The 16,248-nt window shown below is 49.1% G+C and overlaps 3 protein-coding genes and 2 pseudogenes across 3 annotated transcripts; 3 read left to right on the plus strand and 2 right to left on the minus strand.

The window, feature by feature from the left end:
• The first annotated feature begins 1,413 nt into the window (after positions 1 to 1,413).
• On the plus strand, positions 1,414 to 2,060 carry LOC131081124 (feather beta keratin-like; annotated as a pseudogene).
• A 3,211-nt stretch (positions 2,061 to 5,271) lies between these two features.
• LOC131081093 (feather beta keratin-like) lies at positions 5,272 to 5,944 on the minus strand (annotated as a pseudogene).
• Positions 5,945 to 8,024: 2,080 nt separating this feature from the next.
• On the plus strand, positions 8,025 to 8,610 carry LOC131081177 (feather keratin B-4-like). Its single transcript, XM_058020092.1, has 2 exons — positions 8,025 to 8,062; positions 8,253 to 8,610. The coding sequence occupies exon 2, from the start codon at positions 8,287 to 8,289 to the stop codon at positions 8,608 to 8,610; it is 324 nt and encodes a 107-aa protein (XP_057876075.1). The 5' UTR covers positions 8,025 to 8,062; positions 8,253 to 8,286.
• A 2,968-nt stretch (positions 8,611 to 11,578) lies between these two features.
• On the minus strand, positions 11,579 to 12,257 carry LOC131081044 (feather beta keratin-like). Its single transcript, XM_058019908.1, has 2 exons — positions 12,133 to 12,257; positions 11,579 to 11,936 (listed from the first exon to the last, which is right to left on the minus strand). The coding sequence occupies exons 1-2, from the start codon at positions 12,255 to 12,257 to the stop codon at positions 11,579 to 11,581; spliced, it is 483 nt and encodes a 160-aa protein (XP_057875891.1).
• Positions 12,258 to 14,124: 1,867 nt separating this feature from the next.
• LOC131081183 (feather beta keratin-like) lies at positions 14,125 to 14,487 on the plus strand. Its single transcript, XM_058020105.1, has one exon. The coding sequence runs from the start codon at positions 14,146 to 14,148 to the stop codon at positions 14,485 to 14,487; it is 342 nt and encodes a 113-aa protein (XP_057876088.1). The 5' UTR covers positions 14,125 to 14,145.
• Positions 14,488 to 16,248: the final 1,761 nt, after the last annotated feature.

Below are 16,248 nucleotides of genomic sequence, written 5' to 3' on the forward strand. Positions count from 1 at the left end.
GGCCACCAACCATTCCCTGGGCTGCATAGAAAGAAGTGTGGCCAGCAGGAATGGTTGGGGCTTAATTGGAAATATGAGAATGTCATTATTGTCACAAATAGGTGACAAAATAACAATCAAAATATGAACACCAATAGAGACCAAAATGTTCAAGAGATGGCCATGCATCCTTGCAACAAAAGAACTTCTGGAAAAGGGTTTCTAGAAGATTGATAATTCCTGTCTCCTCAGTGATAGGGATATCTGATTTAGGGTGATGAGTTGAGCTTCACAGTGGAAGAAAGACATGGACTTAGTGAAGTAAGAGTAGCAAGAGGTTGAGGGGACCAAAGAATCCTTGTGATTAGAAATGGGAGACACACAAGGTTTATTTTTGTGAGAAGGGAAGAATGGACAAAGGAGATGTTGTGAGTGTTCCATGGCAGGACCTCACTCGTAACACCCCAGCTCTTATAGGATTTGTTGTCATCTTCTACGTGCCTGACACAAGCCAATAATGCCATATACCACATACCAATACCAATACTTTGACCTCTACTCCTCAAAATTAAAAACTGCCACAAAGGTCAAATGGACGCAGCCTGTAGAGAAGGACACAGAATCACAGAATTCCACAAATACACACCAGCACAATGACAGGAGGAAATAGGATCACAATGACCATCCAGTAGCAATTAGTGTTTTTTCATAACAGGAACAAAATATTACATCTGACAGGATATAAATTATGAAACCATAGGGTTTGAAGGCAGAATAAACAAATTCACATCAAAGACCAGCCTGAGAAAAACACGATCTAGCATCATTGGTTGCTTGTTTATTTGGTTTGTTAAAGAGGTAAAGAAATACACTTTAAATGACAGAGTATATTTCCATGTAAAGTTGAGAAATCCAAATAGACCACAGCATTGGAAAAAATTCAACTTAAGAAGCTTTTAATTTCCAGATCTTTCTCTTGATTGTACACAAAAAAAAACCTGCTTGGGGTCCCTTTCATCCATCAAGAAGAGCTCCCAGGCACTGGGACCTTTCCAAGCTCTTGCAGAGTGACCTCCCCAGGACATCAGCATCTCCCTCAGCATTCCTGAGTGCAACACAATGACTGATGGACATCCAGTGGCAGAGAACAGAGTCCCAGTCTTCACAAGGCATCTGCAAACCACAGGACGTGTGCCACAAAATGACCTCACTGATGACATGGCATTTCTGCTGGGCTCTGGTTGTTTATTCAGCCCTCCCTGACTCACATGGAGCAATCAAAATGGCCCAAATACAAACGCAATGAAGTTGCTGCCAAGGTCAGATGGAAATGGTTTCAAGACCAGGACATGGAATTGCAAAACTACATAAAGGAAAACATTCCCCACCTCATGACTCCTCAAACTGAGCCAGCCAAGACCTGCTGCCTCAAAAATGCCCCAAGGCCATGGGACAAGGCTGTCCCACCCGGTCAGGACCAGTATAAAAGCCAGCCCAGAGCCTCTCACCCTCACACACTTCTCCTCAAGCCTTCTCCTCCTGCTGAAAACCAGGTGAGCCTCACTCCCCCTGACCCTCCTGCTCTGGCACCCCTGGCCCCTCTCTTCCAGCACATTCAGCCCCAGCTTCACCAGCTCTCACGCCTCCCCACAGCCCCACAACACCCTCCAAATTCCCTCACCTTCCTTCACCATCGCCCCTGCCCTGCCTCATCTTTCTCTCTTCCAGGCAGCCTCCACACCACACCCATGGCCTGCAACAGCCTCTGCAGTCCCTGCGGACCCACCCCGCTGGCCAACAGCTGCAACGAGCCCTGTGCCCTGCAATGCCAGGATTCCCGCGTCATCATCAACCCTTCCCCTGTGCTGGTCACCCTGCCAGGACCCATCATGACCTCCTTCCCCCAGAGCACCGCCGTCGGATCCACCTCCTCGGCTGCTCTGGGCACTGAGCTCAGTGTGCAGGGACAGCCCATCTCTGGCGGCTTTGGTGGCTTTGGTGGCTTTGGCTATGGCCGTGGGTTTGGCTATGGGTTGGGAGGCCTGGGCTGCTATGGCAGAAGGGGCGGCTACATCTGCTAAGGGGCCAGCCCAGCCTGGCGACAAACATGGACCATCTGCCTCCTGTTCTCCCACTCCCTGCTCTGCATGGCCTCTTCAGCTCTGTTCAGTTCCCTCTGCTGCAGATCACTTCTTGCAGGCCAGACACTATTGGATCCCTCTGGTGGGCTCCTCCCACTGTGGGGCAGAATGTTCTTGGTGCTCTGGAAAAACCTCCTGAGAGCAAAGGTCTTTGACTGATGGTCACTCTCACCTCAGCCTACTCCTTTTACTACTGGATGCTCATGGCCTTTTATTCTTCTACCTCAATAAAGTTTTTCTGCATCATATCCTCATATGAATCCTCCTTCTTTTTTCTCCCAAGACTTTTCCAGACTCATTCATCACTAAACAGGGGTTGTAGAGGCCTTTTGGGTTAAAAGTGCATCAAGACCACTTTTAGAATTTATTTCCCCACTTCTACCACCCACTGGCATGCTTTGCTCTTCCACTGCATCCCACAAACCCTTCTGTTTCTAGAAACACAGCCCTGGATACACTAATGCAGGTCTATCCCTGCTGGTGACACAAGCCCCTCTGGGTGGTGTGCTCCCTTTGGGTGGACACCAGTTGCTCCAGCCCCTCAGCCCAGCAAGAGATATACTTGAGCAGTTCCATATCTTTCTTATCATAGGGGTCCTACAGTTGAACATACAATTCCAGTCTCGCCAGAGATGCGTAGAAACTATGAGCTAGATGAGGAAGACTCCCCTGCTCATCTGCCCCCCACACTGTGGGGATGAGCACAGGAAACAGCGGATTTCTGCTCTGCGAGTGCACATGGTCAGGGCATGTCCAGTTTTTCATCCACCAATACCTCAAATCCTTCCCTTTTGGGATGGATCTCAATCCCCTCATCACCCAGCCTTTATCCTGCATGTTTGGTATTGCTCCAATCCAGGTGCAGCAGATTCTGCCCCTCTGCTCTGGTGATATTGGGGAACTCCTAATCTGTGGGTTACTGGGAACAAGAAAGACAAGATTCTGGTTTAGAGGATCCAGGGCACAGCCTTGAGGACGATCTATGGGTGGAGGTTTGGGACAGCCTTGGCTGGTTATCCCAGGGCATTTTTTCAGGCAGCAGATTTGCCTGGCACAGCTTGGCAAAAGGTGGGAGGGTTTTTCTTCCCCCAGATCTGCATTGCCACGTCCTGCTCTTGAGGCCGTATCCATCTGACCTTGGCAGCAGATTTGATGAGTTGGTTTTGGTTGCAGCACTGCTTGATGAGGGAAGAGGGACCAATCGCATGTATCTGGACCTGTGCACAGTATTTTTTCCTTTGCCAGAAAACATCCTTGTCTCTAAGTTGGAGAGATGTGGATGTTTGGTTGGACGTTTTGGTTAAGAGGGAAATGGGTGGGATGGTCGCACTGGAAGAGTTATGAAAGAGTCAATGGCTCCATGTGTGTGTGGAGAAGAGGGATGAGTGGTGATCCTCTGAGACTCGTGTTCAACCATTCTCACTTCCCATCTTTGTCAGGGACATGGAGAGTGCAATTGTGTGTGCCATTGGCAAAAATGTGAACAACCGTTACGAGAGAGCAATGGTTGATGGTCTGGAGAGAAGGGATGGCATCCAGAGCATTCCAGACAAGCAGGGGAGACGGGCTGTTGTGAAGCTCGTGAAGGTCAGCAGGGCCAAGAGGAAGGTCCTGCACATGGATTGGATCAATCTTAGTAATGGATGCTGAATGGGCAATGAGTTAATTAACAGCATCCCTGAGGAGAAGGACTTACACACACACCCATATAAGTAAACTAAATCACCCTAAAATTCTAAAAACAATTACAAACTAACCAAAAAAATAAAAACTTTAATCTCACTAATAAAAAAAAAAACCAAAAGAAACCACACACTAAAAAACACGACCATATAAACAACTACCAACAAAAAAACCACAGTATACTCCTTTTACTAATAATTCTTACCACATTATAGAAATAAATCAAAAATAAAAATCAAGCATATAAAACCCCACACTTTTTTTCACAAAATTCATTTCACAAAACAATTCAGAAAATTGAATTGTTTCAATTCACAAAAACCACTAAAAATATCAAACAATTCACAAAAGCCACTAAAAAATTTAACCAACTTACTAAACTCAAAACTATTCAATCAACCATAAACATTACTAAAACAAAAATAACCCAAAATTCTACCTCTACACAAATTAAAAAATATTACCCAATACAGTATGAATATAACCTAAAAAAATTTAAAAACATGAATGATGAAGATTTGGACATGTTCTGGCCATGTGAATGAGCTGAGCAAAATCCTCCAAGTCCTGGGGTTATCCCCACAATGAGGGCAGCACATTCTGCCCCTCTGCTGCACTCTGAGGAGAATGGACTTGTGTGTTCCACTCTTTGTGTTCCACAAAAAAGGGAAGACATGGACGCACTCGAGCAGATCTGTAAATGCCCTTGGGAGATGATGAGGGTCTGGAGGAACTGGTGTCTAGCCAAAGTGAGCACACCAGCCAGGAGGGCTTTGTGTCAGAGTCATGGATGGACCTGCATTGGGGGATCCAGGTTTGTGTTCCAGCAACTGAAGAGTTGCTGTGGTGCACTGGAAGAACAAAGTGTACCAGAGGGGAGTGGAATTGGGAAAATAATTCCTACAAGAGCTCTTGGAGCCCTTTTTCAGCAATCCCAATAGCATCAACTACATTGGCTTAATCTCAAAGTGTCTCGGGACAAGAATGAAGACGGAGTCCTGTGAGGTTATGATGCAGGAAAACTTTATTGAGGTAGAACAGTGAAAACTCAGGAGCAGCCAGTGGAAGGGAACTGGTCTGAGGTGCAAGTAGGGCGACCATCAGTTGAGGCCCCCTTGCTTGCAGATGGTTTGGCCAGAGCACCAAGGCCTTCCTGCCCCACAGTGGGAGCAGCCAGGCAGAGGTGGCCAATGGTCTCTGGCTTGGGAGAAGGGGTTTGCAGCAGAGGAGCTGGACAGAGCTGAAGGGACGATGCAGAGCACAGAGAGGGACAAGAGGAGGAGGCAGATGGGCCATGTTTGCAGGCAGCTTGGGCTGGCCCCTTGGCTACTGCCTTGCTTGGTGTCCTGAGAGCAGGAGCTGGAATTGCTGAGCCAGTTTGAAAGTCTTGGCCCAGAGATGCATCTTCAATGCCTGAGATGAGTTCCAGGGAGTGGGTGGTTGGTGTCAGCGGTGGTGCTGAGGGCCCTTAGCAGATGTTGCCATAGCCCCTTCTGCCATAGCAGCCCAGGCCTCCCAGCCCGTAGCCAAATCCACGGCCATAGCCAAGGCCATAGCCAAAGCCACCAAATCCCCCAGAGATGGGCTGTCCCTGCACACTGAGCTCAGTGCCCACGGCAGCGGAGGAGGTGGATCCGACGGCGGTGCTCTGGGGGAAGGAGGTCATGATGGGTCCTGGCAGGGTGACCAGCACAGGGGAAGGGTTGATGATGACGCGGGAATCCTGGCATTGCAGGGCACAGGGCTCGTTGCAGCTGTTGGCCAGCGGGGTGGGTCCGCAGGGACGGCAGAGGCTGTTGCAGGCCATGGGTGTGGTGTGGAGGGTGCCTGGAATAGAGAGTGTGAGGCAGGGCAGAGGCATGAGGATGCAAGGGGTAGTTATGGAGGAGGACAAGGGAGCCTGGAGGCTGCTGTGGGGCTGTGGGGAGGCGTGAGGGCTGCTGAGGCTGGGGCTGGGAGTGCTGGTAAAGAGGGGCCAGGGGTGCAGGAGCCAGAGGGTCAGGGTTATGAGACTCACCTGGTTGCTGGTGCAGGAGAAAGAGAAGGCTTGAGGAGAAGTGTGTGAGGGAGAGAGGCTCTGGGCCGGCTTTTATGCTGGTTCTGGAGGGGCGGGACAGCCTTGTCCCATGGCCTTCGGGCATTTCTTAGGATGCAGCTCTTGCCTGGCCTAGCCTGGTGAGTCATAAGTGGGTCATGTTTTCCCTCCTGATGTTCTGTGATCCCATGCCCTCCCCTTGAGGCTGTGTCCATCTGACCTTGGCAGCAGCTTTTAATTGGGAGAAATAGAGCCCAAGATTTTCGGCTTGTTTTAACTCAGGTATGTAGAAGGTGCAAACAAAGCTGACAAGAATTTGGGTGTTTTCTCCTGGCTCTGACTGACACCCAGCCATTCCTGTGGCCACACCTGTTTTTATGCAGCCCAGGATATGGCTATTTTTTTTGGCTGAAATTCACATAGTTGTGTTATTTTAGTCCACCAGAATCTGCAATTCTTCTCCATGGAACTGCTCTCAATGAGTTTTCTCCAAAGCTGTGCTCGTGTCTGGGAATGTCCCAAACCATGTGCAGGACCTTGAACTTGGAGTTGTTGAGCCACAAGAAGTTCTTATGTTCTCAACACTCCCAGTGTCCCTCTTTCTCGGGTTTTGTGTTGCTGAAATGGCTCCCAAGGTATTAGCGTCCTTTTTCCCTGCCACGTGACCAAAGAAAAGTTGAGATTCCTTGGCTCTGGTTTTCAAGCTTGTTTATTTTCTCTTATCTAATACATCGGTTTTCAGACCGGCTGAGGTCTGTCTGGCAGGCTGGTTTGCAGCACACTGACCCCCCTTGGGGTAGTGTTAGTTTTTTATACTAAGAACTACGAATACTTTATTTACAATAATTTTCCCCTACCTATCACACTTGTTAGCCTGTCTCTACTCTAAACCAATCCAGAAGTGTCACCATCACAGCAGAAGACGGACGGCAAGAAGAAGAAGAAGGACGCAACATCCCCAGATTCCTCCATCTTGCTTCTTGAACCTCCATTTCAAATCCCCAAAATTCTAATTTTTCACCGTGTGACAAGTTAGCTATCTTTCTACTCACAATATTTTGGCTCATAAATCCTCACACAACGTTGGTAATTGTTTCCATGGGTTAAAATCTAAGGCACAGGTGTCTGACTGCATGCCAAGGTCTCTGAGCCCCCTGCCAGGGTCTTGAGTCCTCCAGGGCAGTCAGAGGAATGTCCTGGGTTCCGACACCTCCTGATGGCATCCTTCCATGTTCTTGTGCCGACTGCAACACTCAGCTTCCTGGCACTTGCAAACATTCTGAGTGGTCTCAATCTCACTGTTGATCTCCTTGATAACATATTCAAAATCACCAGTCCAAGGCACAAGCCTGGAGGCCTCGTCACTGGCCTCCACCTGTACATAGAGCCATTGACCATCACTCTCTGTTCCTCATCCATTCATCAGACCTCCTCTGAAACCCACACGTCTGCAGTTTAGAGACAAGGGTGTCCTGTGGGACTCTGTAAAAACCCTGGCAGAAGGTCAGGATGACACCAGTTGCCCTTCCCTTGGCAACCAAAGCATTCGAGAAGGGAAGGTCCTTGTAGTCCTACTGTAGCTTAAGTGGATCATGAGGTGGACATGCACGCTTTGGAATAAAAATCTCCAGCTGTTACCAGGATAGGTAATGTAGGAGAAGAAGTACAATAAGGCTGAAGGAGTTAACCCTCCTGTCCCCCACCACTGTTGGGGCTCCAGAGTGGAACAAGGACATGGACATTGTTGACCAAGAGCTGTGCAGGGCCACCATGACATTGACAACACTGGGGTATAATCAAAACGAGGAGGAGCTGAAAGAGCTGAGAGATTCTTGAGACAGGAGGCAAGAATGCAAATGAGAGATGTTGTCAATATGGCATGACCTCACTGATGACTCACCAGGTCTCCTTAGCTTTGGTTGAATCTTCTGCATGTCTTGATAGATGTCATAAAAAAACCCCACACTAGTCTCTAATTCTCAAATTATGAGCCGCTGTCAATGTCACATGGACACAAACAGAAGAAGACATGACACTGCAGAACATCAGGAAGGAAAACATTCCCCAGGTCATGACTCAACAGGCTGAGCAAGGCAAAAGCTGCTGCCTAAAAAATGCCCCAAGGCCATGGGACAAGGCTGTCCCGCCCCTCCAGAACCTGCATAAAAGCTGACCCAGAGCCTCTCTCCCTCACACACTTCTCGAGCCTGCTCCTCCTGCTCCTGCCGACAACCAGGTGAGACTCAAGCCCCTGACCCTCCTGATCCTGCACCCCTGGGCCCTCTCTTCCAGCACACTCAGACCCAGCCACAGCAGCCCTCACACCTCCCCACAGCCCCACAGCAACCTCCACACTCACTTATCCTCCTGCATCACTGCCCCTAACATCTCCCACATCTCCGCTCTGCTTTATCCCTCTCTCTTCCAGGCACCCTCCACACCACACCCATGGCCTGCTACAACCGCTGCAGTCCCTGCGGACCCACCCCGCTGGCCAACAGCTGCAATGAGCCCTGTGCCCTGCAATGCCAGGATTCCCGCGTCATCATCAACCCTTCCCCTGTGCTGGTCACCCTGCCAGGACCCATCATGACCTCCTTCCCCCAGAACACCGCCGTCGGATCCACCTCCTCGGCTGCCGTGGGCACTGAGCTCAGTGTGCAGGGACAGCCCATATCTGGGGGATTTGGTGGCTTTGGTGGCTTTGGCTATGGGCAGGGCTATGGCTATGGCCTGGGCTGTTATGGCAGGAGGGGCGGCTACATCTGCTAAGGACCCTCAGCACCACCCCTGACACCAACCACCCACTCCCTGGAACTCATCTCAGGCATTGAAGATGCATCTCTGGGACAAGGCTTTCAAAGGGGCTCAGCATTTCCACCTGCTGCTCTCAGGGTACCAAGAAAAGCAGCAAACAAGAGCCCAGCCTAGGCTGCCTGCAAACATGGCCCATCTGCCTCCTCCTCTTCTCCCTCTCTGTGCTCTGCATCGTCCCTTCAGCTCTGTCCAGCTCCTCTGCTGCAAACCCCTTCTCCCAAGCCAGACACCATTGGCCACCTCTGCCTGGCTGCTCCCACTGTGGGGCAGGAAGGCCTTGGTGCTCTGGCCAAACCATCTGCAAGCAAGGGGCCTCAACTGATGGTCGCCCTACTTGCACCTCAGACCAGCTCCCTTCCACTGGCTGCTCCTGAGTGTTCACTGTTCTACCTCAATAAAGTTTTCCTGCATCATAACCTCAAAAGACTCCTTCTTCTTTCTTCTCCCGAGACACTTTGATGTTGTTGATGTTATTTGGATTCTTGAAAAAATGCTCCAAGACCTCTTGTAGGAATTATTTCCCCAATTCCACTCCCCTCTGGTACACTTTGTTCTTCCAGTGCACCACAGCAACCTTACAGTTGCTGGAACACAAACCTGGGTCCCCCAATGCAGGTCCATCCGTGATCCTGACACAAAGCCCTCCTGGCTGGTGTGCTCACTTTGGCTGGACACCAGTTCCTCCAGACCGTCATCATCTACCAAGGGCATTTACAGATCAGCTCGAGGAGGTCCATATTTCCCTTTTTGTGTTTCCTCAGAGTGGAACACACAAGTCCAGTCTCCTCATAGTGCAGCAGAGGGGCAGAATGTGCTGCCCTCACTGTGGGGATAACCCCAGGGCATGGGGGATTTTTTTTCAGCTTATTCATGTGGCCAGGACATTTCCAATTCCTCATCATTCCAGTTTTTTATATTTTTAAATTATTTTTATAGGGTAATGGTTTTTATTTATTAATTAGTGTAGAGGTAGAGAGCCATTTTTTTAGTAATGTTTAGGGTTAGTTGAATAGTTTTGAGTTTAGGAAGTTGGTTTGATATTTTTTACTGGTTTTTGTGATTTGTTGTGTGGGTTTTTATATGGTTGGTTGTTATTCTTGATTTATTTTTATAATGTGGTAAGAATTACTTGTAAAAAGTGTGTATTTTTGTTTTTTTGTTGGTAGATGGCTATATGGTGATGTTTTTTTAGTCTGTTTTTTTTAATAGTGAGATTAAAGTTTTTATTTTTTTTTGTTAATTTGTAATTCTTTTTAGAATTTTAGAGTGATTTAGGATTTATTTAGAATTTTAGTGTGTAAGTGTGTGTAAGTCCTTCTCCTCAGGGATACTGTTAATTTACTCATTACCCATCCAACATCCATTAGTGAGATTGATCCAATCCAGGTGCAGGACCTTCCACTTGGCCCTGTTGACCTTCACGAGCTTCACACCAGCCCATCTACACAACTTGTTCAGAACACTCTGGGTGCCATCCCTTCCCTCCAGACCATAAACCACACCGCTCACCTGGGAGTCATCCCCAGTCTAACCAAGGGGACACTCAAACCCACTCTCCATGTCCCTGACAAAGATGGGAAGTTGCAATGGTCCCATTATCAATCCCTGTGGGCCACCACTCATCCCTGTTCTCCACACGGGAATATGGAGTGACCACAACTTTTCAGTGAGACCATCCTGCCAATTCCTTATCCAGTCAGAGGTCCAGCCATCAACTCCAGCTTAGATACAAGGACGTTGTCTGGCACAGGAACAAAAGTTTTGCACAAGTACAGATACAGGATCCTGGTTCTCCCTCTCTTCATCCACCCATAGTGGAACCAATACCAACCCACTAAAGCTGTCGCCAGTGTCAGATGGACACGGCCTCAAGAGCAGAATGTGGAATTTCAGAGCTGTTTGAAGCAAAACATTCCCAACCTCATGACACAGCAGGCTGCACCAGGCAACAGCTTCTGCCTGGAAAATATCCCAGTGTCATAGACAGAGGCTGTCCCAAACCTTCACCCACGGATCATCCTCAAGGCCATACTCTTGATCTCCTCTGGCAGAGCCTTGTCTTCCCTGATCCTAGTAATCCATAGATGAAGAGTTCTCCAATATCACCAGAGCAGAGGGGCAGAACCTTCTGCACCGGGATTGGAGCAATCCCAAACATGCAGGGTAAAGGAGGGGTGATGAGAGGATTGAGAGCAGCCCCAGGGAGGAGCACTTGGGGTGTTGGATGAAGATTTGGATTTGCCCCAGCCATGTGCACCCACTGACCAGAAACTCCTCCTATGTCTTGGGCTCATCCCACAGTGTGGGCAGCAGAAGAGAGTGGGGGAATCTCACCCTCTGCTCTCCTGCACTAAAATCAGAATTCTGTGTTGAGCTCTGAGCCCATAAAGACAAGGAATACATGGATGTGCTTCATAGGGTCTGAGGAAGGGCATGGAAGATGAAGAAGGACACAAGCAACTGCTGTCGACAAAAGTGAACACACCACCCAGAGAGGTTTGGGCCAGAGGCAGGGATAGATTTTCATTAGTGTATCCAGGTCTGTGATCCAGTAACTGAAGGATTTGTGGGATGCACTGGAAGAGCAAATTGTGCCACCTTATAGTAGAATAGGGAAATAAATCATAAAAGAGGACCTGGAGCACTTTTTCACCAACTCAAATGGATGCTGGAACCCTGGCAGAGAGCTGAGTGAGACTGGAAGGGTCTTGGCATCAGAAAGAAGAAGAACTCAACTAAAAATGTGATGCAGGAAAACTTTATTGAGGTAGAAGAATGAGAGGCAATAAGCAGCAAATGGAAGAGAGCCAGGCTGAAGTGCAAGTAGGGTGGCCATCAGCCAAGGTCCTTTGCTTGGAGGAGGCTTTGCCAGATCATAAATGCCTTCCTGCCCCACAGTGGGAGCGTGGTGTACCAAGGGCCCTTAGCAGATGTTGCCATATCCCCTCCTGCCATAGCAGCCCAGGCCTCCCAGCCCATAGCCAAATCCACGACCATAGCCAAGGCCGTAGCCACCAAAGCCACCAAATCCGCCAGAGATGGGCTGTCCCTGCACACTGAGCTCAGTGCCCACGGCAGCCGAGGAGGTGGATCCGACGGCGGTGTTCTGGGGGAAGGAGGTCATGATGGGTCCTGGCAGGGTGACCAGCACAGGGGAAGGGTTGATGATGACATGGGAATCCTGGCATTGCAGGGCACAGGGCTCGTTGCAGCTGTTGGCCAGCGGGGTGGGTCCGCAGGGACTGCAGAGGCTGTTGCAGGCCATGGGTGTGGTGTGGAGGCTGCCTGGAAGAGAGAGGGATAAAGCAGAGCGGAGATGTGGGGGATGTGAGGGGCAGTGATGCAGGAGGATAAGTGAGTGTGGAGGCTGTTGTGGGTCTGTGGGGAGGCGTGAGGGCTGCTAAGACTGGGGCTGAGTGTGCTGGAAGAGAGGGGCCAGGGGTGCAGGAGCAGGAGGGTCAGGGTTATGAGTCTCACCTGGTTGTCAGCAGGAGCAAGAGGAGAAGGCTTGAGGAGAAGTGTGTGAGGGAGAGAGGCTCTGGGTTGCCTTTTATGCAGGTTCTGGACGGGCGGGACAGCGTTGTCCCATGGCCTTGGGGCATTTTTGAGGCGGCAGCTTTTGGCCATCCCAGCCTGCTGAGTCATGAGGGAGGGAAGGTTCTCCTTCATCCATTTCCACAATTCCTTATCCTGCTCTTGAAGCTGTGTCCATTTGACCTTGGCAGCAGCTTCTAACTGGGAGTTGGTATTTGGGAGTATTTGACTGTTCCGTGTGTGCCAGGGAAGGTGAATAAACAGCCAGCACCCAGGGAAGGCGCAATGTCATCAGTGAGGTCATCTTGTGGCAGTTGTGTTCTGTGGTTTGTGGGTGCCTGGGACTCTTTTCTGTGCTGCTGGATGTCCATCAGTCATTGTGTTGCACCCAGGAATGCTGAGGGAGCTGCTGATGTCCTCGGAAGGTCACTCTGCAATAACTTGGAAAGGTCACAGTGCCTGAGAGCCCTTCATGATAGAGGAAAGAAATCTCCTCTATTCTGTGTTTTCAACGATATCAAGAAAGAGGATCAGGGAAACATGAGGCAATCCAGGGTTGAACTTCTTCCATTGTACTTGTATTTTGAAATTTATACAATTTACACAACAATATACTCTGTCATTCAAAGTGTATTCCTTGACCTCATTCAGGAATCCAATAAACAAAAAACGGGGACCAATCCCTTTTTTCCCAGGCTGCTCTGTGACATCAATTCCTTTATTCCGCGTTCAAGCCACAAGTTTTCATAACTTATAATTAGTAAGTCCTAATGTGTTGTTCCTATGAGCAAACCCCAATAATTACTAACGGACAGCCAGTAAGCTCCTCTTTCCTTTTGTGTCACGGAGCAGTTGTTCCTCTGTGGAATTGTGCAATTTCATGTTCTGCTCCTGAGGCCATCTCCATCTGACCTTGGTGGTAGGCTAAGTTGCAAAAATTAGAGACCAAGGTGTTGATTGTGAGTGTCACGACTCGTAGAAGATTCAACCACAGCTTAGGAGATTTGGGGTGTCACCACTGAGGTCATTCTATGGCATATTGACAACATGTCCCATTTGCATTTTTGCCTCCCGCCTGAAAGAAATTCCAGCTCTCTCAGCTTCTCATCTTAAGGATCCTCCACTCCCATCAGTGCCATGGTCTCTTGGCCAACCATGTCCGAGGCCTTGTTCCACTGAGGAGCCCCAACAGTGGTGTAGAACAGGATGTTCAACTCCCATAACCTGCCTGTATTTCTTTTCCTAATTCTGTCCTGGTAACTGCTGGAGTTTTCACAGCCAAGGCTACATGGCCACCTCATGATCCATGTATGGAATTTCAGCCCAGAGCAGTGACCATATCCAAGGTTGCAGAGAAGTAGGTTTGAACAGAAGGAATGGTTGGGGGTTACGTGAAGACATGAAATAACACCCAAATTCCTGTAGGCTTTGTTTGCCTCTTCAACATTCAAAACAAACTAGCTCCAATCCATTGACCTCTGTTTGTCCCAATTGAAATATGCAGTCAAGGTCAAATGGACACACACTCAAGGGAAGAGCATAGAATTGCAGAAAATCAAGAAGGAAAACACTCCCCACCTCATGACTCACCAGGCTGGCCCAGCCAAGAGCTGCTGCCTCAAAAATGCCCCAAGGCCATGGGACAAGGCTGTCCCGCCCGTCCAGAACCTGCATAAAAGCCAGGCCACAGCCTCTCTCCCTCACACACTTCTACTGACTTCTCCTCCTGCTCCTGCTGACAACCAGGTGAGACTCAAGCTTCTGACCCTCCTGCTCCTGCACCCCTGGCCCCGCTCCTTGGGCATGCTAAGCCCCAGCCTCAGCAGCACTCATGCCTCTCCACAGCCACACAACAGCCTCCACACTCCCTCACTCTGCTGACACTTCAACTCTCATATCCCCACACCCCTGCCATGCCTCCCCCCCTCTCTTCCAGGCACCCTCCACACCACACCCATGGCCTGCAACAGCCTCTGCAGTCCCTGCGGACCCACCCCGCTGGCCAACAGCTGCAACGAGCCCTGTGCCCTGCAATGCCAGGATTCCCGCGTCATCATCAACCCTTCCCCTGTGCTGGTCACCCTGCCAGGACCCATCATGACCTCCTTCCCCCAGAGCACCGCCGTCGGATCCACCTCCTCGGCTGCCGTGGGCACTGAGCTCAGTGTGCAGGGACAGCCCATCTCTGGCGGATTTGGTGGCTTTGGTGGATTTGGCCTTGGCTATGGCCATGGGTTTGGCTACGGGCTGGGAGGCCTGGGCTGCTATGGCAGAAGGGGCTATGGCTCCATCTGCTAAGGACGCTCAGCACCACCCCTGACACCAACCACCCACTCCCTGGAACTCATCTCAGGCATTGAAGATGCATCTCTGGGTCAAGGCTTTCAAAGGGGCTCAGCAATTCCAGTTCCTGCTCTCAGGACACCAAGCAAGGCAGTAGCCAACGGGCCAGCCCAGGCTCCCTGCAAACATGGCCCATCTGCCTCCTCCTCTTCTCCCTCTCTGTGCGCTCCATCCTCCCTTCAGCTCTGTCCAGTTCCTCTGCTGCAAACCCCTTCTCCCAAGCCAGACACCATTGGCCACCTCTGCCTGGCTGCTCCCACTGTGGGGCAGGAAGGCCTTGGTGCTCTGGCCAAACCATCTGCAAGCAAGGGGCCTTGGCTGATGGTCGCCCTACTTGCACCTCAGACCAACTCCCTTCCACTGGCTGCTCCTGAGTGTTTACTGTTCTACCTCAATAAAATTTTCCTGCATCATAACCTCAAAAGACTCCTTCTTCCTTCTTCTCCCGAGACACTTGGAGGTTGTTGATGTTATTTGGATTCTTGAAAAAATGCTCCAAGACCTCTTGTAGGAATTATTTCCCCAATTCCACTACCCACCAGTACACTTTGCTCTTCCAGAGCACTGCAGCAACCTTTCAGTTGCTTGAACACAAACCTGGATCCCCCAATGCAGGTCCATCTGTGACTCTGACACAAAGCCCTCCTGGCTGGTGTGCTCACTTTGGCTGGACACCAGTTCCTCCAGACCCTCATCATCTCCCAAGGCCATTTTCAGATCTTCTGGAGGAGGTCCATGTCTGTCCTTTTTTTGTGTCCTCAGAGTGGAACACACAAGTGCAGTCTCATCAGAGTTCAGCACAGGGACAGAATGTGCTGCCCTCACTGTGGAGATAACCCCAGGGCATGGGGGATTTTTGCTCAGTTCATTCACATTGCCAGGACATGTCCAATTCTTCATCATTCAGGTTTTTTTGGGTTTTTTTTTGATTTTTGTTTTTTTTTTTTTTTTTTGTTATTTTTATAGTGGTTTGGTTATTATTTATTCATTATTGTAGTGGTAGAGCTTTAGGTGTTTTTTTTTTCAGTAAAGCTTAGGGTTAGTTGAATACTTTTGAGTTTAGTAAGTTGGTTTGTTTTGTTTTTATAGTGGTTTTTGTTATTTGTTGCATGAGGTATTATATGGTTATTTTTTAAATTCAGTCTTATAATATGTAAAGAATTATTAGTAAGACGTGTATGGTTGTTTTTTTGTTGGTAGTTGATTATGTGGTGGTGGTTTTTTAGTGTGTGGGGTTTGTTTGGTTTGTTTTATTATTGAGATGAAAGTTTTTAATTTTTTATTAGTTTGCAGTTATTTTTAGAATTTCAGAGTAATTTAGTTTATATATATGGGTGTGTAAGTGTGTAAGTCCTTCTCCTCAGGGATGCTGTTAATTAACTCATTACCCATCCAACACCCATTACTGAGATCAATCCAATCCAGGTGCAGGACCTTCCTCTTGGCCTTGCTGACCTTCACAAGCTTCACACCAGCCCATATCTCCAGACTGTCTGGAACACTCTGGATGCCATCCCCTCCTTCCAGACAATCAAGTATACCACTCATCCTGCTGTTATTCACATTTTTTGCTGATGGGACACACAATTGCACTATCCATGTCCCTGACACAATGGGAAGTGAGAATGGTTGAACACGAGTCTCTGAGGATCACCACTCATCCCTGTTCTCCACACACATACATTGAGCCCTTTACTCTTTCATAACTCTTCCAGT

The sequence above is a fragment of the Melospiza georgiana genome, chromosome 1 (assembly GCF_028018845.1).
Source record: "Melospiza georgiana isolate bMelGeo1 chromosome 1, bMelGeo1.pri, whole genome shotgun sequence".
Taxonomy (NCBI): Eukaryota; Metazoa; Chordata; class Aves; order Passeriformes; family Passerellidae; genus Melospiza; species Melospiza georgiana.

Excerpts from the sequence above, each read along its gene's own strand:
- LOC131081044 (XM_058019908.1), bottom strand. The coding sequence starts at position 12,257 with ATGCCCCAAGGCCATGGGACAACGCTGTCCCGCCCGTCCAGAACCTGC. Across the intron at positions 11,937-12,132 it reads TTGCTCCTGCTGACAACCAG|CCTCCACACCACACCCATGG; the intron begins GTGAGACTCATA and ends TCTTCCAGGCAG.
- LOC131081177 (XM_058020092.1), top strand. The coding sequence starts at position 8,287 with ATGGCCTGCTACAACCGCTGCAGTCCCTGCGGACCCACCCCGCTGGCC.
- LOC131081183 (XM_058020105.1), top strand. The coding sequence starts at position 14,146 with ATGGCCTGCAACAGCCTCTGCAGTCCCTGCGGACCCACCCCGCTGGCC.